General features: G+C 41.8%; 1 protein-coding gene across 1 annotated transcript in view; it reads left to right on the top strand.

Annotated features, from left to right (window-relative positions):
* The window catches only part of ABCA12 (ATP binding cassette subfamily A member 12), a gene marked incomplete at its 5' end in the record, with an annotated part of 82,052 nt that overhangs the window by 18,317 nt on the left and 40,157 nt on the right, over nt 1-23,578 (top strand). The window contains 19 exons of the mRNA XM_082763953.1: nt 1,346-1,434; nt 2,836-2,945; nt 3,714-3,899; nt 4,717-4,895; nt 7,485-7,597; nt 8,385-8,478; nt 8,603-12,751; nt 13,392-13,507; nt 14,203-14,309; nt 15,384-15,637; nt 15,755-15,867; nt 16,336-16,460; nt 17,205-17,378; nt 18,304-18,468; nt 19,222-19,423; nt 19,972-20,111; nt 20,671-20,790; nt 21,926-22,016; nt 23,372-23,551. Coding sequence (XP_082620079.1) covers nt 1,346-1,434; nt 2,836-2,945; nt 3,714-3,899; nt 4,717-4,895; nt 7,485-7,597; nt 8,385-8,478; nt 8,603-12,751; nt 13,392-13,507; nt 14,203-14,309; nt 15,384-15,637; nt 15,755-15,867; nt 16,336-16,460; nt 17,205-17,378; nt 18,304-18,468; nt 19,222-19,423; nt 19,972-20,111; nt 20,671-20,790; nt 21,926-22,016; nt 23,372-23,551 — 6,707 coding nt within the window. The remainder of the gene's footprint in view (nt 1-1,345; nt 1,435-2,835; nt 2,946-3,713; nt 3,900-4,716; nt 4,896-7,484; nt 7,598-8,384; nt 8,479-8,602; nt 12,752-13,391; nt 13,508-14,202; nt 14,310-15,383; nt 15,638-15,754; nt 15,868-16,335; nt 16,461-17,204; nt 17,379-18,303; nt 18,469-19,221; nt 19,424-19,971; nt 20,112-20,670; nt 20,791-21,925; nt 22,017-23,371; nt 23,552-23,578) is intronic.

The raw sequence follows: 23,578 nt of genomic DNA, 5'->3' as shown, positions 1-23,578 counted from the left end.
AAACGGGGACTGTTAGTGCCAAAGCTGGAGGTCTTCCATGGGTTTTAATAGCTACAAATGCTCCTTCCTTTCTGTTTTTGGTTTCTGTAGAGTAGTTTAGGAAATAACTGTTCTTTCCTGCCAACTGAAAATCAAAGGGTAGGGCCAAACTACAGCTCGAGTCACATGTCTCATTAATAAGCATCTTGACCACGACTGATGCTAGAAATTAGCCTTGTGAAATATCACACAGCTATGTGAGTATACCTGCCCTTGTCTGGTCACTGTTGGCCTTAGAAATACATAATATTTTACAAGAAAAAAAGACACTTTAACTAGCCACAGCAAACCTAGCAGGATACAGCAGAGTATAAAACCTCACCAGAAGGTTGACTGGGGAGGAGAAAGTTCCTGCAGCCAACATGAGTGGACTCAGCTCTGCCTCCCTCAGGAGCAGAATCGCTGTGGATGAACTTGTCATGAAGGGAAAATAGTTGGGCTGTGACCCTGCACTGTCTGGATGTATCGTTGTGTAATATTCTAGAGTTTGTAGGATTCAGCTAACACAGACTGCTTTTTTCCTCCCATTGTGCAACTGACTGAAGCTGTTATTAAACTGTTTTCTGACTCGCCCTTAAACTGTGTCTTACCAGTGGCCAGCAGAGAAAATAGGCAAGGTTCTCATCCTTAATTCTGTTCCCTTTTTGCCAAGGTGTGCAAAATATGGTCATTGGAGATTTCCTTGAGCAGGAGGGAGCTAGCTACAAACACTGAGCTCAACAGCAACATCTTCCTTTTTTTTTTTTTTTTTTTTTTTTTTTCCCTTGAAGTGAAATGTTTGGGAAGGGTAAAGTAAGGTTCTGGTGTCTTGAATGATTTCTTGGTAGGGGCACACAACATGCTGTAATAATTTAGCGTTATTGCAGCTTGCATCAAAGCCTCTATGGTCAGTCAGAGCATCATTAGCAGTGCCATGAAGTTCTCCACTGCTTCTTCCATTGAGCATGTGTTGGGGGAGGACAGAGCAGGACCTGATACGATGAGCCCTCTTTTCAAAGAAGTGGCAATTTGTTTAAAGTTACACCAAATACATACTCAAGCCTTGCCTGTCCTTGGTGTCCCCGCACATCATGCACAAATGCAATCCCCTCCATCTATCAGTGTCTGAGGGTGCTGCAGTGCGCTCCTGTAACATCCATACCAGGCCTCTAGAAGGAACTCAGCATTTACACAGCCCAGATTTCAACACGTTTGCCATAAAATCCAGCTATAGACCCATCCTGAGTCACACAGTAGCTAAACAGAAGCTTAATCCTAACAAACCGAGTTTTTACAGGTGTCTTCATTTTCTCCTTCTTTCCCTCAGGAAGCGGAGGAGCTTGTCCAGCACGGCCAAGGACAACCATCCATCACCATGGAGCGCTGAGGTTCCCAGCAGCAGGAATGCTTCACTGGGTAGGTTATTCACTGCTCCATGCACAGGCCTGATCTTTAAAGGCTGATCTTTTGAAGCGCTCTCAACAGAGACGCCGTTCTTAGAGCACTGCTAAAATGATTTATACGTTCTATACAGGCAAGTAACTGTGGCCATGACATCAGTGTAAATTCTTGGGAATAATTACAAGTAACTGTCTGCAGAAAAGATTTCTGGAAGTTGACCAAGAAAACAGGATTAAATTGTTGTGCTTCACAGGAGCAATGCGAGATCGCAGACTGTTTGGATGTTAATTAAAGATGTGGCTATTTATGGAATACTGCCCTTTTACTGCCCACAAATTGTCCATAAACAGCTTATGATTTTTTTTCAAATGCATTTCTTATTCACATTTATCCAGCAAACAAGTCTTCTTCTGTGCCATAGTGGATATTTATTGCTGATGCTGTTCTCCTCTGATGTGTTTCTCTTTCCTGAAGGAACCTTCAGACTTAAATTTTCTTTAAATCATTACAGTTATTATTTATCGGTGGTAATGGCTAGTACTATCTGCAAGTCGTCGTGATGGATAGCCATTTCTCCAGGGAGCTCACGATCAAATGAATGATTACAGATTTGCATTCCATGACTGTTCTGCCCCAGCCATTCACGGTTCCAATTAGCATTCCTGCCAACACACTCGCTCCTTGGTGCATGGGCAGAAAAAGGCAGCACACAAAAGGGACTGGGGAAAAAAATCAATGAATTGTTAGGGGAACCATCAACTCATGTTGATGGCCGTGCATGGTCAAGAAAGAGCTCCATTCTACCTCGTATTTAAGAAATAAAAATAAGAGGTTGTAGCCTCAGCTGGTGTAAACTGGCATAGCCCCTTTGGTTTCAGAGAGCTGTGTGGTTTTGTGAGTGCAGCTCAGTGCAAGGGTTGGCTTTGGTGTGCATCAGCTGGGGACCTGGCAGCGTGCCACCATGTGTAGCAGGCAGCAGCACTCCAGATCTGTGCTGGAGCTGAATAACAAGTGCCACCCCACTGTGCCAAGGGCACCTGGGGAGCTCTCCCTTACAGGGCTATCAAATCGAGCTGATGTGGGCTCCCCTGTAAGGATGCCCCTGTCTCTCCTGTGTGGAGGAGCCGCAGGACTTGAGGAAAGAGGTGGAAGTTCATGTTGAGCTGCAAGCAAATAGTTAAATGCATTTAATTTTAAAAAAGTTACAAAAGGAAGTAGTGTAATCCAGGCTTTAATTACTTCAGAAGAAAACCTTAAGTAAGTAATTACAGGGTGCCATTGGTTGTACCTTTGGAGACAGAGTAATGATGGCATGCCCAAAGCTGTAGTCAGTTAGCTATCCTCTGTCCTGGTTTGATGGAGCAAAGAGGTTAAAAGACATTAAGTAAAATACAGTGTTTCAAACTGTTATTGCAGCATTCAGGGATTTGGTGTATCATGGAGAAAACACCCTTTGGAATATTTCATCACCATCCAACTTGACTTCCAGCATCAACATGTTCAACAAAATCCTCAGTTTTGGGAAGGTAAGTCTGTATTTGCGCAATAGCTGTGTCTGATCACTTACGTAGTTATATTTAACGAATTAGAAGCTCCAAGTACCAACATATGGCTTTTATTGCTTTAGGATCTCCCCTATCATGTGAATTTGCTTTATTCTGGGAAAAGGAAGACAGTTGTTGTGGGTGAGCTTTTAAGCTCTGTTGTAAATGTATTATTCTCTAAGCAAAAAACGGATAAACCATGTACCTGGGACATAATACTGTGCATGACCAAATATTGGCACACAATACCATGAGGCATTTTGCTCAACACTTGTGTTATTAAAGGTGTTTAGAGTGCATTTTCTTTCATGTGCAATTAAAGCTGGCTTTGCCAATTAATTCATTATTTGCCCACAATACTTAGGTAGTGACATCAGAGGCACTGTGTATTTATTATGTAGGTAATTGAATAGATACAGGAAGAAAACCTTTGTAACTGAAGCTTGGTACCATTTAATGGACATCAGTGTGCTGGGGATGCTCTCTGCTATTAATGGTAGACGAAAAAATATTTGTAGTATGCTTATGTTTTATATTAAGGGCTACAAACACGCATTTTTGTTTATCCACATGAGGAGATTTAGGGATTTCGGTGACAATGTTCACCTGTTAAAATTCTGTATGTGTGTAAGTACTTATGAGGACAGTGCTTTGCAGATGTTACTATTAACCTATTAAAGTCTCATTTGATTTAAAACCATCACAAACAGAGTATTGCTTTAAAGCTACCTTTAACATTACATCTTCTAGAACAAGACACAGTTTTCAACTGGAGCAAATCTCAAAGTCATTCTGTGCGAGGTCTTGTCACGGTACACAGCACATCCTGGTCTCACTGAAGAGAAGATGGCAGCCAACATCCACAGGACTTTCTGCTTTACTGACTCATCGCTTTTACAGTCGTTTACCCAAGAGTTCAGAAGTCAGCTGGCTCAGGTGAGTGCCTGGGACTTCTGATGTCTGCAGGTAGCAGCTGCGTTAGTTCACACACTTCAGCGTGGTGTTTTGGAGGTAGAATGTGGCCCCACCTGGCTCAGAGTAGCTCCCCTCTATACTGAAGTGCATATAGCGCATGATGAGACTGAGCTAATTCTTGCACAAACACCTTAGAGCTGAGCACACAGCTTTTGGGGAAAGGCAAGAAGAGCCAGCTACCAGCTAGTGGCCATTAAGAGTTCCTCACTATGCCTAGGTTTTGTTTCTCCTCTTTATTTGCCTTCCTGCAGTTACAAGTAGATAGAACAATGTGAGAATAGGGCATAAATAAGAATATTTAAAGCTAGGGGAGGCCATAAATTTCACCCTGTATTACATCAGCCATATAACTTCATCCAATAATTCCTGCATCTAATCCAACAACTCATGACTGAAGCAGTACCTGTCTTTTGGAAAGCTGTATAATTAAAGCAAATGGATCCTTTAAAGGTAATGCCCCCTCCTCTTCCTCCTCCCCCCCCCCCCCTTTTTTTCACCAGGGTGAGGATTCATATTCATTTTTCTTGTATTCCTAGTCATTGGACTATTGGGGAGATTCTGAATCTTAAGGCTTGTCTAAACAGAAAATTTATTGAGCAGTCTGGGGTGTGAAGGTAAAGCACAGTCACTCTCTCCGTTACTGCCTGTCACTAGAGTCTCTGAATGTATTGTTTGTAGAGTTGTGTACAAGTGCAGTGCAGCCTGAAAAACATAAAAAGACCCACCGGCAACAAGGCTTCTTCTGCTTAAATAATTTCTTGCATTGTTATTTCTTAAGGTGCAGCACAACCCACGGTACCAGGCAGCGTTTGTCAAGGAAATGGTCTCGTTTCTAACACTCATCTCCCAGGTGCAGAATGACACCTCCCTGTGGCATTTCCTTTTGCTGGCCCCAGATCTGTTTCAGGGCAGCGTGCAACTGCAAGACATACTTGATTTTCTTCAGAATGCAAGCAGGTAAAAAGACAGAAGATGCCAGGAAGGGCACTGAAAGCTGGTGGGTTTGTGCTGAACAGTAAAGACAAGTCACTTTTCATCTTGAGGGGTGTTAGCTTAAAAGCGTGCTTTATTTGGGAGATAGTACGGCACCAATAATGCATCTCTGAATGTCTCTACAGACAGTGAGCAATGCCTTGATTTTCAATCACTCTTGTTCCTTTTTTAATTGGGAGCTTGATATGAACTAATAGTTGTGTTCCAGGCTTCTTAAAGGCATGCCCATGTCAGATAGAAAGGGTGCTGAGCAACACCCCCTGCCTTTGGTTGAAGAAAAGCCCTCCTTGCTGTTCTGCTGAAACAGCAGCTAGCCACTTCCTTCCCCAAAACTGTAGAGACAAAGTTGAGTGTCTTTGAACACCTCAGGTATTTGTAGGGGAGCCAGAAATCCACTTTAAAGAAAATGGTTCCCTGATTTACAGCTGGTTTATCCTTCAAAATGAGTCCCAAGGAAGCAGAGGAGAGAGGGAGCCTGGTTCTTCACATATGGGGCTTTGAACGTGTTTGATTTTAAGAAAGTACCAGTACTGTTCTTGCTTAATGGCTATATGAAAAATCAGAAAAAAATACATGAAAAAATCTGAAAAATGGCATAACTGCATTAATTAACCACAATTAATTGTTCGGTGTTGTCCATAGCTAGGACAATAACATCTCTTCTCAAATGGGTTTATCCCTTTCCTGGTCCTTAGTTGAGCTAAACTCTCACTTTTCTCTACAAGACTTGAGTTACCCAAGAGAGCGGGAGCATCTTCCAAATCATCTACTGGCTGTTTGATCAAAACTGCTAGAAATTATTCGGAATAGTCCACTTGTTACAGCACATGGAGGAAAGCAAGCAACTGAATGTCTTCAGCCTTTCTTGTTTTTTTCTCAGATATATGAGCAGTTGGGCAAAGATGCCAAACGAGGTTGTAGAACCTTTGCCATTCTGATTACACCCAGGCTTAGAGGGACTCCCTTTTCATCGCTGGCATGTTGCCAAGGCATTTAAAATCCTGTACGTTTAGTATCCAGGTAATTTGCTGTGCTGCATTGTGCGAACTATTTGTAAGTCGGAATGCCCTTATCCTTAAAGGAGTCGGTAGCAGTGTGGTGAGAATTTTAATTTCATTCAGCGATGTTTTGCCCATGCTGCTTTTTCAGTCACAGCATTACTGCATTTGTTTGCATTTACTGGCTTGCAGATTCAAGCTTGAGAATCAGCACTGTTTGAGTGCCCAGGAAGAATTAATATTTACTGTGCTGCTCTGCTTTGCTCCATGACTGCAGAGCTGGGCAAAGTTATCATAGACACAACAAAGAGGCGCAGAGAATTTCACCAGAACTGCAGTGCTTTTATGCCTGGCATGGGGCAGTGTAAATGCATGAGCAAAAAGTTACTGCAAATAGATTGCACAAATAGGACTTTAATGATGCTTACAAAAGCACGTCTTAGCCAGCCTGGCCATGTCTTTTACTCAGGCAGTTCTGACCTCCTAAAGAAATACTATGCAGGAAATTTTCTACGGCAGAAAAATGAAGATACGGAAGAAAAGAACTTTTGCTCAACTAAATACGTGCCATTTTACAATGGCAGCTTCTTCCCCCTCTGAGACAGGTGCTAACAAGCACCTCTGCAGAACGGAAATGGTGACCACCAAGTCCACAAAACCTGCACAGAAGCATTACGTTAAATGAGAAGAAACGAGTTCCCTGATGCTCCGTCCTCATTTGCGCTCTGTTCCCACAAATCACCATGTTTATATTCATGCCACTGAAATCAGCTCAGCCAGGTGCTGTGTGCATCACCCACAGAACTTCAGGCAGCCAAGAGACTGTGCATTTCACGGTGACCCTATACCGACAGTGAAGGGCTGTTCTTTGTATAGGAGAAGCAAAAAGGACTAAGAATCACTGTGAAGTTTTCTGTAAGCTGTACACATTGAACAGGCAGCCCTTTAAATGGCTTACCCTGGGATACAATATGCCTGATTATCAGCTTGTTCTTCCAAAGACTGAAAAAACATCCCTTGCTTCCCCAAAGTCTGGTTATTACAATATAAAAGAGGAAAGAAGGAAAACTAGAAATGATAACAGTTATTTGTGATCACTTCTTCCATCCACAGGTGTCTCCTAGGGATCTCTGCTCTCCCTGGAGCCTTGTCTGCTCTGCTTCTTGGTTTCATTTAGGAGGAGATTCACCTGCAGCAGTGAATCACAGTTGTGGCATGTCACCTGTTTACTAAGCCCTATTGTGAGGATTTAAGTCTATAGATTTTGCATAAGTCTTTGAATAAGTGCATCCAATGAGTGCAACATACACATTTCTGCTAATATACCACCATGGCTTTCCCTTCAAAGCCCTTTATTGTTTGTATTTTGTGCATGATCAAGCAAATAATTAAAAGTAGGGGCAATGTCTTAAAATGTCTGTCAGGCATTTTGAGAATGATAGGCTGTACTACATCTGTGTCTTATTTGAACACTTGCTTTATTTCTACTCATAAACCTGCAACCACAATTTATTTTCCTTGTGTGTTTATTTTTTTTATTTTTTTTTCCCTTTAGTGTTGTGCTGGCAGCTCAGAATGTCTCTGCATCGCTTGTGACTGATGATAGATTCAAAACTGCTCAAAATGGGGTTACAGATCCCCCATATTCCCTGACCTGCTTGGAGCAAGGTAAGACTCCTCCACATAGTCATATCTCTGCTGAAAACCTGTGGTGCTGAGCAGAAGCGAACTGCAGGCTAATAAGTAACTATACCAACTGCACAATGTTCAGGGCTCAGTATAATGAATTCTTTCTTAGCTTTTTACAAACATGAATAAAATACCTCATTTTGAATGGAAAAGTAAAAAATAAACTTGGTTTTGTCAGTAGACAATGAATTAACATGAGTTGCAGTCTTAATGGAAAAGGGGGAGCAGGAATTTTTACCTTGATTTTTTGGGGGGGCAAAATCTGCCTCTAGCTGTGGGCTCTATCAAACTCACGTGGCTGTATCAAGGTGTACGGATTGAGAATGGGCTTGTATATGTCAAGGCTGGCCATTCTTCTACTCCGTTTCCTGTCAGTTTACATTAATCAGTAAAAGCCCAGGTGCAGGTAGTAAAAAAAACCTTCCTATACAAAGAAACCCAATAATAAATATTAGGCTAACTTGGGCTGTGTTACTGATTGCTCTCTTAAAGCAGGAGGAGAGCTCCGTTTGTACCCAGACCTCAGATCCATTGAGCTTTTCCTGAGATGGGAAATCATTTTTACAGTGGCAGGTAGCATCTTGACTTCCTTTGGAAGCACAGGAAGAGTTGCACCCCAAAAGGGCAGTCAAATGTCAGAACAGGATCTTGTGCCTCGTGATAGGAGCCTAATTACATGCATGCTTGTTTTCCTTGACATATTTGCCATAAAGCTCTTTTCATTTTCCAGCCTAATATGAATATCATCTCTATTTCTTTGTTGTAGATAAAGAAAAAAGTTTGGTGACCAAATATGTTTGTAATCACTTTAACTGGAAAGACAAGAAGACTTTGGTATTGGAGTTGGAAGAAGTTCTGAGGTAAGACATTGGCTAAAGGGATATTACTAACGGTATAATTCAAATCTATATTTTCTCTAAATCACTTTACATTTCCACTTGCATTGATTTCATATTCACTAAAATGCCTTTTTTTCCCCTCCAGAAAAATAAAGTCGCCAGAGATTGGTGGAAAAGACTCCAAGAGGTCCATTAATTCATATGATTTAGAAGCCATACAAAAGTCTCTACATCGTTTAAAAGGCTTTGAGAAAAAAATGAATAGAAGTGAATTAAAAAGCTTAAATCTATTCAGAAATTTGAAGAATGAAACATTACAGAAATTGTATGCAATTCTTGAACTGGGAATGAATCCACATCATGATTATAAATTAAAGGAAGCTTATAATAAGGAAATAATTGATGAAATCTATAACTTAACATCACTGCAATTACAGAGCGCCTTTAACGGGACTTCCATTTTCAATATAATGACCCAGTGGAAAGAAATTCAGAGTGCTTTAAAATTAGCCACACTGATTTGGAATCCAGATTTGTTAAATAATTCTTATTTTAGTACAGCACAAACTGAGGATGATCTCAAAATGTTACTCACCACTAGCATGCAGTCATTTCTGGAAGACTTAAAAGACCATTTAGATGGAATGGAAGAAATACCATCTTTGTTTTTTGATCATCTACTTAAACCTGTGTCCTACAGAAACTTCCCAGACCAACTCCTAGCTCTCCAGAAGATATTTTTCATACTGACACACACAAACATAGGTTACAAGTACCTACTGTTGCCTGTGTTTGAACTGATGCAGAAAGTAGAGAGCTCCATGGGAGAATTCTGGTGGCATGAGCTGAATACCTATTGGCGCATTGGTGAACAACTGAGATCAACCAAATGGAATAATACAGGCATTGTAGCCTACGGGCAGTTTTTAGAGATATTAAGCAGCCATTTAAAAAAGCAGAATAATAATTCAAATAGTCTTTTCAGTGAACAATTGGCTCCACTGTCGGAATTCATAACAGCTGTGTTTAAAGAGTTTGGGGAAGATTCTGAAGTAGCCAATATCTCAATAGTCACTCAAGCCATAGAAAAGACCTTGTACATATTAAAAGACTTACAGCTGAATTATAATATCAGTAAATTAAAATATATAGACCTTTTCTTTAATTTTGACAATAAAACCTTTGAGAGCTTGACTGAACTTCTGAGGGCAGGAATGAAAATCCTTCATTATAGAAATGCCAGTGAAGCTTCCACTGAAGTAATAATTAACCGTGTCTATAACTTCACACATCTTCTACTGGAGGAATTCAGTGAGTCTTCCTTACAGCACAATGCATCGTTGAAGGAAAAAGTGGTGGATCTCACGTCCTTAGCTTTGAGTCCTTTCCTTGAGAATAATGACATCAAATCCAGGACAATCCTGAACTGCTCCGCTCAGGATGTGCTCCACATAGCAGTTCAGATGCTTTTTGAAAATGCCACCCTAAGCGAGTCCTTAGCCAGGAGCCCCTGCAAAGCGCTCTTTGCTTTCATGGACGTGGAGAGAGGAACTCTGCACAAGGAAAGCTTTAGCAAACTGTTCCAGCTTGCCATATCAAACCTGAAACTGTCTCCAGAGTTTGCTAGCGTCTACAAGAACAGCAGCGAACGCTTCTCCAGGGAGCTGTCCTGCACCATCCAGTCTCTGCAGTTTGCTCTGCACCTCCTTTCCAAATTTAAGCTCATCTCTGAGCTGGAAAACTCTTGGGTACAGGAGAAGATGACAACTCTGAGTGCTGTCATGGAGGGACTGCTGCAGAGCAATGCCTCGTGCCCCATCCCAATCAAAGAAGTGGGTGGCATGCTCCCATCTCAGCTTTTGAAGATGCTCCTTCCTTTTATGCTGAACGACACACTACTACATTCCTCGAATTTATCCGACCGCTCAGCAGACTGGCATAGGCTGCCTGTGTTTTCCCATCTGTTACTGACTGTTCCCACTTGGAACAGCAGTGTATATGAACTGCTGAAGGCTGGGGGAAATGCTTCCGACAGCTCCGAGTGGGGACATGCTTCACGGCTCTGGCATGCCACTGGCAAGGTGTTGACCACCAAGTGGAACCTGACAGAAGTGGATGAGTATGTGAAACTCTTGGAAATCATGAAAAAAGCTCTAATTCTTGTGGATTTGGGGGTAGCTCATGGAAAAACATTAGTGCATAAGATTTTTCATAATTCCACCAGAGGAATGAAATCCTCAGATCTGAATGATTTATTTAGTTTATTAAAACTCCTTTTCAATTCAACTTCTGCCACAAACAGCACTCTAGAGTTGGAAAGAATATTTCAAGAAGTAGTCCCACTGTATGAGATTGATGGTAAAGGACTGTTTTACACTAATCCCCAAGGGAAAGAAAATCAAGATATTCTAACCACGGCTGCAGTGATTTGGAATCAGATCATCTTAAACAGGACTCATTTTAATACAGAGAAAGCTTGGGAGGTTATCAAAATGATTGCACTTCATGCAATCTCGCTTGAAGACATAGAAAATTATCCCAGCACAAATGAAGAAGTGTCATCATTATTTTCTGACTTCTTGTTGACCCCTATAACTTCTGAAAATTTTGCAGAGCGGCTCTCATCCCTTGAGCAGCTTCTTGCAGCCGTGGCAAAGGTGAATACCAGTGATCATTATCTGCTGGTCTCTTCTTTGTCTAAGCTAATGCAGAAACTCCAGAGTTCCCCTCATGGAAGGCTGGGAAATGAACTTCAAACTTTCTTGCAGGTTGCTGAAATTGTCCAGTCCGTGAACTGGGACAGCACAGACAGTCTTACTTTCCGCTCACTTCTAGAATTGCTGCAAAATCTGTTCAGTGCCATGAAAAGTGACTCCAGTCTTCCTTTCAGTAAGGAACTTAAGCAGCTCATACGCATTTTGTCCTCTGTATTTGAGCTGTATGATGAAGTCAGCCCCGGGGGAGCCAACATCTCCGTATACTTGCAAGCCATACAAAGGAGTATCCTTATTTTAAAAGATTTGCAGAAAAGTTATAATATCAGTGAGCTTGAAACTGTTATCCGATATTTTGATTTTTACAGTAACTATGTCCAGAGACTGTTTGAAATATGGAGAGCAGGAATGAAAGTCCTTCATGATCCCAACTTAAACAGAACATTGGAAGAAAAAATAGGCATTGTTGTTCAAGTCTCACAGATGCTGCTGGAGGGGGAATTCAGCGAGTCTTCCTTACAGCACAGTGCTTCGCTGAAGGCCAAAGTGGCAGATCTCATGTACTTAGCCTTGAGCCCTTTCCTTGAGAATAGCGACATCAAATCCAGGGCAATCCTGAACTGCTCTGCTCAGGATGTGCTCCACATAGCAGTTCAGATGCTTTTTGAAAATACCACCCTAAGCGAGTCCTTAGCCAGGAGCCCCTGCAAAGCGCTCTTTGCTTTCATGGACGTGGAGAGAGGAACTCTGCACAAGGAAAGCTTTAGCAAACTGTTCCAGCTTGCCATATCGAACCTGAAACTGTCTCCAGAGTTTGCTAGCGTCTACAAGAACAGCAGCGAACGCTTCTCCAGGGAGCTGTCCTGCACCATCCAGTCTCTGCAGTTTGCTCTGCACCTCCTTTCCAAATTTAAGCTCATCTCTGAGCTGGAAAACTCATGGGTGCAGGAAAAGATGACAACTCTGAGTGCTGTCATGGAGGGACTGCTGCAGAGCAATGCCTCGTGCCCCATCCCAATCAAAGAAGTGGGTGGCATGCTCCCATCTCAGCTTTTGAAGATGCTCCTTCCTTTTGTGCTGAACGAAACACTACTACATTCCTCTGACAGCTTAGCAGGCTGGAATAACCTGTCCAAGCTCTTCAGTATGGTACGGGATGAGCTTCACATGAACGACATCCTGCAGAGAGTCCAAGGTTCCTACAACCTCACCAAATGGAGTCATTTCTCAAGCGCCTGGCATGCAGTTGACAGTTTGCTGAACACCAAAATGGATCTAGCTGAAGTGGCTGCCTTTGCAAAGTTATTGGAAGCAGTGGCAAACAACCTTTCCAACAATGTGTCAGCTCTAGACATCATAGAAGCTGTTGACTATGTTCTCAGGGGGCTGAACATCTCTGATCTGCTAAATGAATTCAGCACAAGTTCCAGCTCAGCTTCTTTCTCCGACAAAACTAGTTTGGATCGTGTGATTGACGTTGTTGCTCATCACTTCGTTGTCCTGGCAGAAACCCTGTACAACAAGACCCTGCCTTGGACTCCAGGTGACCAAATGCTGTCACCAACCAACTTGATCACACGGTGAGTTTGGTTTGGGGGTATTGTAATTTCTTTTATGGCAAGCAATGACCTGTTACTTCCAGCGTGAGAAGTAATTAAGTTTCTTCCAGTGGATCAACTTTTGTCTGAAATCACCATAATTTCACTATAATTTAGGACACTGGATGTAACATGGGTTAAAACAAAGGCCAGGAATTTTCTGTTTGAACTGAACATACAGCTGAAAGTAGACTTTCAAAAAATTTCTGGATTGCTATGTCTCAGTTCGCAGCAGAAGCAGAATCCTGTAGAAGACTTGCCACCAGTGGTAAACTCTTTGGAAACCTCTTCTTTGTGGTATGACTCTTTAGTTTTTCTTTTTATCTTCCCTAAGCATGCCTTTTCAACTATAAATTGCATCCACAGTGAACCTTTCAAGTGTGTTTTCTTTTACATATGGTTTGAGAGTGGATGACAGATTTGGGAGATAATGGCAAAAATAATTGATGAAATAAAATTGGGTGGGTACCCACTTAGGAAATGTCATTGGAGATGCATGGCTTCATCTGGAATTCTTATTTACAGCTGCCAAGGAACAGCATCTGCACAGCTGACGGGTTGCTCACGAATATACCTTGCTTCTGAAGGAGAAGCTGATTTAAACTCCTGTCTTATTTTTCAGATTTCTGTTTTTAGAATTTGAAAAAACCATCTTACAAGTGACAGTGAATAACAGCTATAACCCTTACCTGATGTGTTTAATAAATGCCACTGAAGCTGAAGACAGCAAATTGACAGGTAATCATGATTTCATTAATGTTGTGGGACCTCAGCTGCAGTATGTTTGTGCCTGTCTTTTCAAAGTGTTTTGTCTAATGGTGGAAAGGAATGGTGCTACTTGTTTTCATCTGCTGGCAATTAACTGCAGCTGTGAGACCTCAGGAAGCCAGAATCCTCTTTGTCTGAGTTATGTCACGTTGTGGGTATAAGTTTTCCATCCAATGATATCCAAAAGGCACGTGTACCATTCTCTACGTGATGACAGGTTGCTGACACTCAGATAACAAATCCTTACAAATACAAACCTATATTCCCTTCACAGCTTTATGTACCCTTAAGATGACAGCAGTTATTTTGAGAGTTAACATGATATTTCAAGTAGATATTCATGGTATGTGCTTATTGTAAGACCTGAGAGGTTTATCTGCTGACAGAAGAGAGATACCAAGTGGGCTCTGAAGCTCACTGCCAGAAGTCCTGTTTGTAGTGTGGGGATGGATTTCTTTAGGAGCTGAGTACCTACCAAGACTGGATCAGCAAGTTACAATCCATGTCTTGGGTAGTGATTTCAGAGGTCCTGAGCCATACAAATTTGATGGAAAATAGCAATGCTCGGCAGGCCTTGGAGTAAAAGTGGCAGTATTCCCATCTGCAAAGTTTCTGCAAGTCTGGTGTTTTTGTTTTGAGTAACTTTTGTTTTCGTATTCTCACAGAAAACATCACACTGCTCTTGAAGCAAATTCATCTGAAAAAGAACTATTTAATGCAAAATAATACCCCTGAGAAACATTCATCCATACCAGAGCTCCTGAAGCTAAAAGTGAGTCTGTTTAAAATGCTGACTTGAAGGACATCCCACAGTGATACATGAATGTGCAATGGAGATTTTGGAAAACAACATATGGGAAAAAAAGTGTCTTAAGAGAATCTGATAAAAGCTAGGACTGAAACACTGTTGTCTGCCTGTATTTAAAGGTCAACACTGACCTGGGCTGATCAACTTGTTCCCTTACCAGTCTCTACCCGGTGTATACTCAGTTTTCTGAGAAGGTAGAGGTGTCCTGCCTCACAACACAGTAGAGCTTTCTGAGACTAAGACCCTAAGCAATTTTGATTCATGGATTTCCCTCACCACCTTTGAATTTAGCAATGTCTCATTTGCTGCATTACACCATATATACACACCTGCCACCGTAGCACGTATGCACTTCATACTATTTCTCTCATGCAGAGAAGTAGAATCAAAAAAAATAAAATTAAAAAGTTTGTCATGCTGTTGCTACTTATTAAATCTGTAAATATAATTTAATGAGCCTCCGAGTAGTAGGTATAGACACAAAACAGACAGCAGTTCTTGCCATGACTGATAATGTAAAGAGTGATGTCAGACGAGGGAAACCCATGATGGAACAGTAGGCAAAGGTTTGTAATTTCACACAGCAGGCTGGCAAAAGCAGAAGTCATTACTTCTAGCCGACTCCTTTTCATCTGTTGCTGTAGGGATGACCAACTGGTGTCCAAATAGCTTAACCTATTGCAAAATGTACATTTCTTTGGTCTCTGGGAAGATTAATTGCTCAACAGGTGAGCCTAAATGGGATATTGCTGCATGTGTGTTGGGCAAGGGAAATGATATGCTGAGGCTTGCAAGGTTTATTAGATCCTGTGCAATGTTATAAAGCCAGGTCTGATACCAATTCATGCAGGATTGTTGGTTGTGAGCTTTTCTGTTTGAGACCTACTGAAGGAGCTAAAAATAGATATTAAAAAAATAATAATAATCCTAAAGAAAAATGTGAAGGGACAGCTAGACTCTTTAAAACTTACCTTTTATAATTCTGTCATCTAACTGGTGTTTGTGCATTTGTCTTCCTTTTCAAACTTTCCTTTGAAGATAACTCGCCTCCGGGATCTGACAACACTTCTTTGTGACTATGAGAGCTTTAAGTCAATACAGCATATTTGCCATCTCCCTAATGTTAGCTTTGGAGAACTGTGTGAACAGAGTCAATCTCATGAGCAGCTCCTCCGTGCTATTGAACTGAGCAGTCAAGTTGTGACCAACGTACTGAATGGCAGAAGGATCTCCCAGGAGCTTCAAAATGTACTGGTTGGGGATGCCGCGAATGTCCAGGCACAAATAAAGTGGTGAGGCTCTTCTTCTGAATTAGGTTGCTATAGTATTCTCTTTATGAAGTGATAAAATGTCTTCCTGCCTTCTTCTCATATTCCCAAATTTGTGGTTGTTTTGTTTTTCCAATTTAGGTTTCAAGAAAACATACCAGAAATTGCTTTCTTTCAAGAGATTCCTCAGTATATTAAAACTTTGAATTCCATGTTGAACATCACTGAGAATTTAACAGATGCCAGCAAGCAAGGTAGTTTCCTGTATTTTCTCTACAATGTTGGTTTGTGAATATCATCCCTGGTATCATAACTTCTGCTGGAAATCCCAAGACTTGTTTAGCTGCCAGGAAGAAGTGGTATTACTGAAATAACCGTACACCATGTCCACTGTTCTTGGGATCCTTTGTCTAGGGTAATTCTAGAGCCAGTGCTAGACCAGCATTTTTTTCTGCACTGCCTGAAAATCTGACGTGCTGAAAGCCCAAAGTCTTTGTATTTGGGCAAACTTTGCTATCCCTAAACCTGTCAACTTTACCTCATAGTGGAACTCAGACTGTGGAACCTAGAAACTATGACTCTTCTGCAAAGTTTTGGGATTTTAATCAGCAGTGATATACGGCACTCCCAACCTTTACCAAAAATAAAGTTCCCTGTGTGTTTGAGATTACTGTCTATCTGGAGAAAGCTGTTACATCAACTTCTTTTGATTTCCTTTACAGAAAAGTTAAGAGATGTCTTTAAAAATGTGGACCAGCTCAAAGAGGATCTCAAAAACATGTCAGGAATGTCCGCAGCCAGTATTGATGCTCTTCTGGAAACATCTCTCCCAGAAAACAGCAGTCACGTAAGCTTGCTGTCATTGTAGTGAGAGATCCTGTTGACAGCACAGAGAGAAGTAGACAATCCCACAGGGATAGACAAGGGACATAGATCAAAACAACCACCAGAAATGCAGGAGGATGTCACTGACATCAGTTTAGCCATTTGAGACCAAGAGCCATATGGTCTCTTTGGCTGTCACCAGTAGCTGGTAACAGCCACGTGCTGCCTGGTGACTGATTGCCCTTATCTGTAGCGAGGGCACAATTAGCTGTAACAGCCTAATGAGGACAAATGAGGTCCTTGGTGGGGTTCTCAGTGCTGAGGAGCTGTTGTAGTCCAGATGGAAAAGCACAATTCTAACCAGGATTCATGAGAGCAGTCAGGGGTCCAAAAATAGCCTCCCATAAGGAGAGATGAGCTTGCCTTCTTCAACCTCCTGTGCAAGCAGAGCTCCAGATGCTTTTCCCCTTCCCAACCATCTTGTCTGGAGTGAACCCCAAAGAGCGCAGTCTTTTTGAGTCTTCACATGCATCAGTCAATGGGAAATTGAAGCCACAAAAGCTTTTACTGCTCTGCAAGCTGGGCAGTAAAACACAATCTTTAGGATTTGTCCCTTGGAGTGGGAGTAGTAGGTAGGCATATTCTAGTTCTCAGGGCTGAAATATGACATTGTGGAAAGAACAGCAGCGAGGCAAGATTAAACCACGCATACTGGAGTGAGCAGTCTACTCCTTGACAAATCTTTTCTTCCTTTCTGCAAACACAGCTCATTTCTCAGATCCTCCAGCTGGAGTCCTGTAGCACCCGTCCTTCTGACCCACAGCTGCAAACCGTAGCAGAGGAGTTCTGCAATCTCTCTGTGTCAGAGAGGACTCGTGAGATGTACATCCTGGGGGTCACCCTGTTACAACACTTAGACGTTTATAATTTCTTATACAAGGTTAGTGCTGGATTTGTAGAGTGCTTTCTATAGTCTTTGCTGCATGTAGTGGCTGAAAGGTCATAAAATATCATTGCAGTGGCCAGGAGCAATGCTGATTTACACAAGCCAAAGATCAGGCTTTTCTCATGCAGTCATTTTTATTGTGTATCCATGCTGTGACAGTGTGGATATAAATGAAGATCCCAGCTGGTGTAAACCAGCAAACCTCATTTAGAGGCACCAGGCCTGCTCCGAATGCCTCCCTATCTGCTAGTATTGTTTATGTGCTGTCACAACCTCTTGAACATTCCCAGCTGAGTTCAGGATTCCCAAAAACAAGACACCAGGCTAAATTTTTTTTTTTGAAAATGGAAGCCCTGAAAAACATCCTGTAAAATATATTTTCCCTATCTAGTTGTCACTGCCAAGTTATTAAATGATTCAAATATCCCCCACATACATGTATATATAAATAACAAGTCAAAATACTGTTCACTGAGAAGTGTGGATTGAATACACGTTTTAAAACACTACAGAAATGATCCTGGGTGGAACAAAAGTTACTAAATGAGAATGCCAATTAATTTGTTTCAGGTCAGAATTCACCTATAGTGTTTGACATCTCTATTGTGTGAAATGCCACCTCTCAGAGACTCAAATTATATCCCAGCCAACATCTAGCATGTTTCGCAACTGTAGGTATTTGGAAACATGCACCTTTTAGAATATGTAGGAGTCATGAGAGGGAGTTGCAAAACCATTTGTGTGTTTAGGAATGCTAATCTCATTCAGTTCCCATGGGACATCTGCTCCCTAAGCCTCCTAACGGTATTGAACATCCCACAGTCTCCATTTTGGGATTAAGAGAAGATCACGGGTGCGTGCATGGATGTGCACACAGATTCCCGCTAATCATAATTGGTTTCCTTCCTACCTCTTGCAGATGTTATTCCCTAAGGAACTTCAGAAACCAGTGGACAAGATGTTAGGCCTTCTGACAAAAATGAAGTATTACAGACACCAGGTTGAGTCTGACGTTGATCCACTGTTGCAAGCTATTCACTCACTGAAAAAGCTCCGCCAGTCTAGAAGGATGTCACTGAGTAAGGTATGTGTAGTTTGCATGTGCTTGGGAGGTAAAACACCATTGCACCAGTTTTCATAGGAATTTCTTATTGTAGAAGCTGAAGGTGCATTCAGTTGTGGCTTACTGTTTCTCTTTTAAAAGAGTGATGCCATAAAACTAATCTCTATCAAACTGACATGTTGCCTGAATGGGAGTGCTTCGATTTGGAGCATTGAGACAGCCTGGTGTCCAGTGTGGCTGGAGGGGGGGGCAACACTAGGAACAGAAATGCAAGGGATGAACAGCCCTCTTGAAGGGGAATAAGACTTCCAACAAAATACACTGGAAGTGGTCAGTGTGTGAAAACAGCTGGAGAACTGCCTGCTGAAGGCGATTCAAAACCATTTAAGTGAGCAGCAAAAATTCACTCCAGCTTTGGTGTGCGTTAGATCATAGTTTAACTGCATTAACTTTGGGTTGCACTAACAGCATCCACCACTGGATCCCGTCCCTTTCTGTTCCATAGTCTTGTATATATGGCACCAGGCACCCTTGTTGCACGTGTTGTAGGCGATTCTCACATTGTGTCTCATGCCTTGAAATGACATTAGCCATAAAATCAAGATTTCCAGTGAAAGCCCCTCATTTTATAGAGATAAACTTATTTTAAGAAATCAGTATAAGAATGTTTAATCCTTTCCTTCTATTGTCTCTTTTTCCTCTCCAGAATAGGATGTTTTTAGCAGGCAGGATTTATTTGTTTGGCTGTTGTTTTTTTTTTTTCCTCTTCTGCAGGCATTATTTAAACCAAATGACTTTAAGATAACACGTGGCACATTTAAATCCATGTCAAAAGTTCTCTGCAACCAGGATATCACACCCCTGTTTTTTGAGTCTTTGCTTCCTGATTTTGGAGACCCTGTAAGAAACAGCTCTTCTGTAGAGGATGCCCATGTCCAACAGATGATGAGGAAATACGGGATTCCTCACAATTCCAGTAAGTCTGGCTTTTCCGTAAGTCAAATACATTTCAAAGCCAAACTCTAATGTTTAGAGAGATCCATCACTGAGCTTGATGTCTCCAGAGGGCTCATGATTTATGTTAGTTGAAGATCTGCTCCACCCAAATTATTGGTGGCTTATTTTCATAAATGTTAAAAGACAAACAGCCTGCATAGCCCAGCAGTGCTTGATACTGTGCTGTTTCCCAGTTGTTGATGGGATGGTTCTAGGACTTGACAGGTCACTGCTTTTTCTTGATGTGTAGTTTTTCTGACTGCGCTGACATTATTAGCTCCTCTGAGTTCACAAAACTGCATTTAACCTTCAGGCACAGAATCCTGGCTCAAACGAGGAGACTCTTGATGCCTTGAGTTCAGCAACAGGAGATTTTGGGGGTGGATTGCTTTTGTCAAACCCATTATTATCAGTCAGCAAAGAGAGCCCTGAAGTCATTTGCTGGACACAGCAACAAATCGGACCAAGCTTTCTCATGTCTGGTCTACTTGTGCTCTGTGCAGCTCATTTGTTTTTCTGCCCTTACAGCACCATTTTGTTTGTCCTTTTACCTGGATCTGGTCAAGACCCCAACTGGAGCTTTAATTTGGTCTTTTCTAAAACCAATGGTGTTTGGGAAGATCCTTTATACTCCAGATACCCCAGAAACTCGAGCAATCATGGGAAAGGTATGTCTTTGTTTACAGTACATCAGGATATGCCCACTCAAAAGGATTTTAATTTGTGTCTAGTACGGACTGGATTATTTGGGAAGCAGAAGTCTGTTTTCTGTCTGTTTGCAATATTAGTCAGATTTTTTTCATAGCTCTATTGCTGGTCATATGAGTCATCTTCCATCTTCAAATGAATGCTACCTCCAAAAAAATCATGTTGTTCCACTTTTAATAGTACAATTATTTTAAGGCTTTCAATTTATGAAGTTTCACCTCTGTATTTTCAGCAAGTAACAGAGATGTCTTCCACGACAAACGCTCACCACTACGTGTGGCAAGCAGGCCAGTGATAGAAGGAAAGCTGACACCCCAGGCATGCTCTAAATGTCAGCTAATAGGCCATATTTTTAAGTACTTACTTAAAGGGGCATTTTGCCAGACAGTGACAAGGTGCTAAGGAAAACCCTAAAGAAACCTAATTTAGTCTTAGCTGTTTTCTTTACTTACTTTTTATAAGCTTTCAGGTAATTAATAAGTGGATCCTTAATATGCTGTTGTGTGCTTTTTTTTATAGTCTAATGCCACCTTGAAGCAGATGGCTGATCTAGCCCTGAAGTCTCAGGAATGGCTGGACAAGTCTCCTGCCATCATGAATTCACTGACTAAGTTAAACGAGACAGTTCCGATGATCAAGGTACGAGATCTTACCCTGCCCTGTCTCTCGCACAGGAGGGAGGATGGGTTTCTTCACTGAAATAAATTGGGGTTGGAGCGACCTTGGGGACACCTGAGCTCAGGCTTCTGCCCTTGGTTTCACAGCTTCCGTGCCTGACTGCCTGTTCCCCTAACAGAAATACTGCTGGCACACCTCTCCATGCAAATGCTCTTTCTGAAATATGTCTGTAGTATGCTCCCTGACACTGGCCGTGCTGAGGGCTGCTGGAGGGCTAAGATGAGCAGGGAGCACTCTTCAGTTTGTAAATTAACTTTCTGCTTGATGGAGTGATCCAGCCAGCCAAGACCAGGCAAGAAATGACTTTTTCAGAAAATGAAACAGTATCTATAATAAACATGTAGCTTTGGTACACACATAAGAGCTAGGAGATGTCTTTGTACCTCAGTGAATGTAAATAAAATTTCTTTTTCCTCTCCTAAGGAGCCTAGCCTTGGTTGGCTGCAGAAAGCAGTAGGTTGCAATGCTTCGCATACTTGCTTCACATTTGCTACAGTAGAAATTGTCTCCTTTTCTTAAAAACTATGAAAATGAGATCTCTGGAACCCTAAAGCATTCAAAGATAATTTCAGTGGCTGAAAATCATTGTCATATTTATGGCACGGAGAGAAAATCCAGAGTGGATTATGCAGAAGTGAAATGAAATATTCTCTGCTGACTGCACTTGGTGGTGGAATAATGAACTATTCAGCCAAGTAAAAATCTGACAGCCAATCTCCAAGCTAAATTTTGGACCCTACCCATTGTGTGCTGGCTGTGTTCGCAGGACTTGAACAGACAGAAGTGAAATTTACTGCACTTTCAAGCCTCAGGTTAAACAAAGAGTATCCAAGATTTTTCCGTGGGAGTCTAGTGCCTGGTGGAGAGTCAAAAAGCATCTTCTGTTGACTCCAAGTAACATTAGATTTCTTCTTTTAATTGCTGACATTTCCCCATCCTGAAACAGAGAATGAAGAATGGAAGGTCAGGAAAGGAGTAGGAGAGGGTTGAACAAACATAAGTGAAGACAGCTGGGCTGTTGTATTTTAGCAATATGCTAAATAAGCTCATGGGGCTTGTGGTCAAACTAATGCTTTTTCTCTTTGCTTGTTGACAGAACGCCCTGCAGAATCCTTTTGTGCAGGTTTTTATCAAGCTGATGGTAGATTTGGATGCAGTTGAACTGCTGAGTCAAATAAATGAGCTGGGTAAGTTGTTCTGTATGTGCTGACCTCGTACTTGTACTTCAGGTCCAGAAGCTCCAGAGTCACCAAACTGTAGTCATTCTCCAGTTCTGCTCTTCTGTGGCCAGCATCACATGCTTTAGTGTGAGGCAATCTCAGCCATGATTCAAAACTCTTGAGGTCTGTCTATGGGAAAACACTCTTAGAAAGCAAAGGGCTTGTACGAAGAGATGTTTCTCATGAGTGCTGAAGGAATAGTAGGATGGGAATCTCCGCAGCTGATTGTGGCCACTGGAGGACACTATTTAGCCGTAATTATCACTTCAAACGAGCTACCTGGGATTCAGATGGGAAATGTGGAGAGCTCACTTACATTGCATTAGGGTTCAGTGTGAAAGTTTTCCAAAGCAGAAAAGGAAAGGATCCAGTAAAGGAGCACAGGCTGGTGAAGCCAGAGGCGTTATTACTAAAGATGCCCTGATGGCATTTGCTGTTCCCTGATGGTCTCGCATAGTTCTTCAAGGTGAGAGGTGCTGATCTGCACAGTGGGAATCATCAGCTAACAGCACTGGTGGATGTATCCTCTCTTAGTGTGCAGTATGGTGATCGTAGCCCCCTCCAAGTTGGTCTTATTGCCCCTATGTACTTTTTCAGTGCGTGCATACATCTCAACGTAAATCTGGTTTATGCCAGCAAAACTTGGTGTAAGCCAAGAGTGGTTTTAGTCTGTTAAAGTCTGAATGGTATGAACATGCTGTTTGTGATGACCCCTGTGTTATTTCATGAGTAGCATCTCCTGTCTGAAATCCCCATAAAATCATCATGCCTGCAGCAGCTGTTCCATATTAGTTACACCACATTATGCAGTCACCTTTTAAAACAGCCAGGCAACAGCAGCATCGTTATTAAACTTCATTATCAGGTTTAGTACACACATCAGCACAACAGACATAACTTTTCTTGATGTGCTTGGATAGAGCCTATTCTCCCCTGAGACAGAGCAGCTCAGCAGACGTGTTGATTACATCAAAAACCATGAGATGTGGAATGAATGGTGAGCATCACATGCACGTCTAGAAACCCAGCAGGTTAGTGGCAACTTCTGATTTGGGATGGCTGTCACATCACAGCGCTGGCATCCTCCCAAAGGCAAGCTCATGAACATATTACAAATGATTAACATAAAAATTGGGTCAACAACATGCCTTCGTTGCACTGTGAAGTGCAGAAATGTGTTTTACACTTCATGTTTAGTATGTCTTTTCTTCCTTTCCGGTGTATTGTTGGTATAAAGAGCAGAATGGTGTGATGGATTTATTTATTTATTTTTGCTGTACGTACTGACGCTACTGTTTTTGTTTTGGTTTGTTTGTTTCCAGATGACATTCGGCTGGAGTTACAGAACAACTCTGACATTGTCAATCAGTTGAACACATTAGCTACCCTTGCTGTAAATGTGTCCTCCTGCGTTTCATTTAATCGCATTCGGGCAGTCAAAAGCTTAGAAGAATTGGAAACGATGGCTAAAGAGCTCTTTCTAAAGAACGAACTTTTTGCAAGTATGTAACAGTCTCAAGTACTGCTGT

This window comes from Aythya marila (assembly GCF_965140915.1).
Source record: "Aythya marila genome assembly, chromosome: 6".
Taxonomy (NCBI): Eukaryota; Metazoa; Chordata; class Aves; order Anseriformes; family Anatidae; genus Aythya; species Aythya marila.
This window is presented reverse-complemented; position numbering and strand designations above follow the sequence as displayed.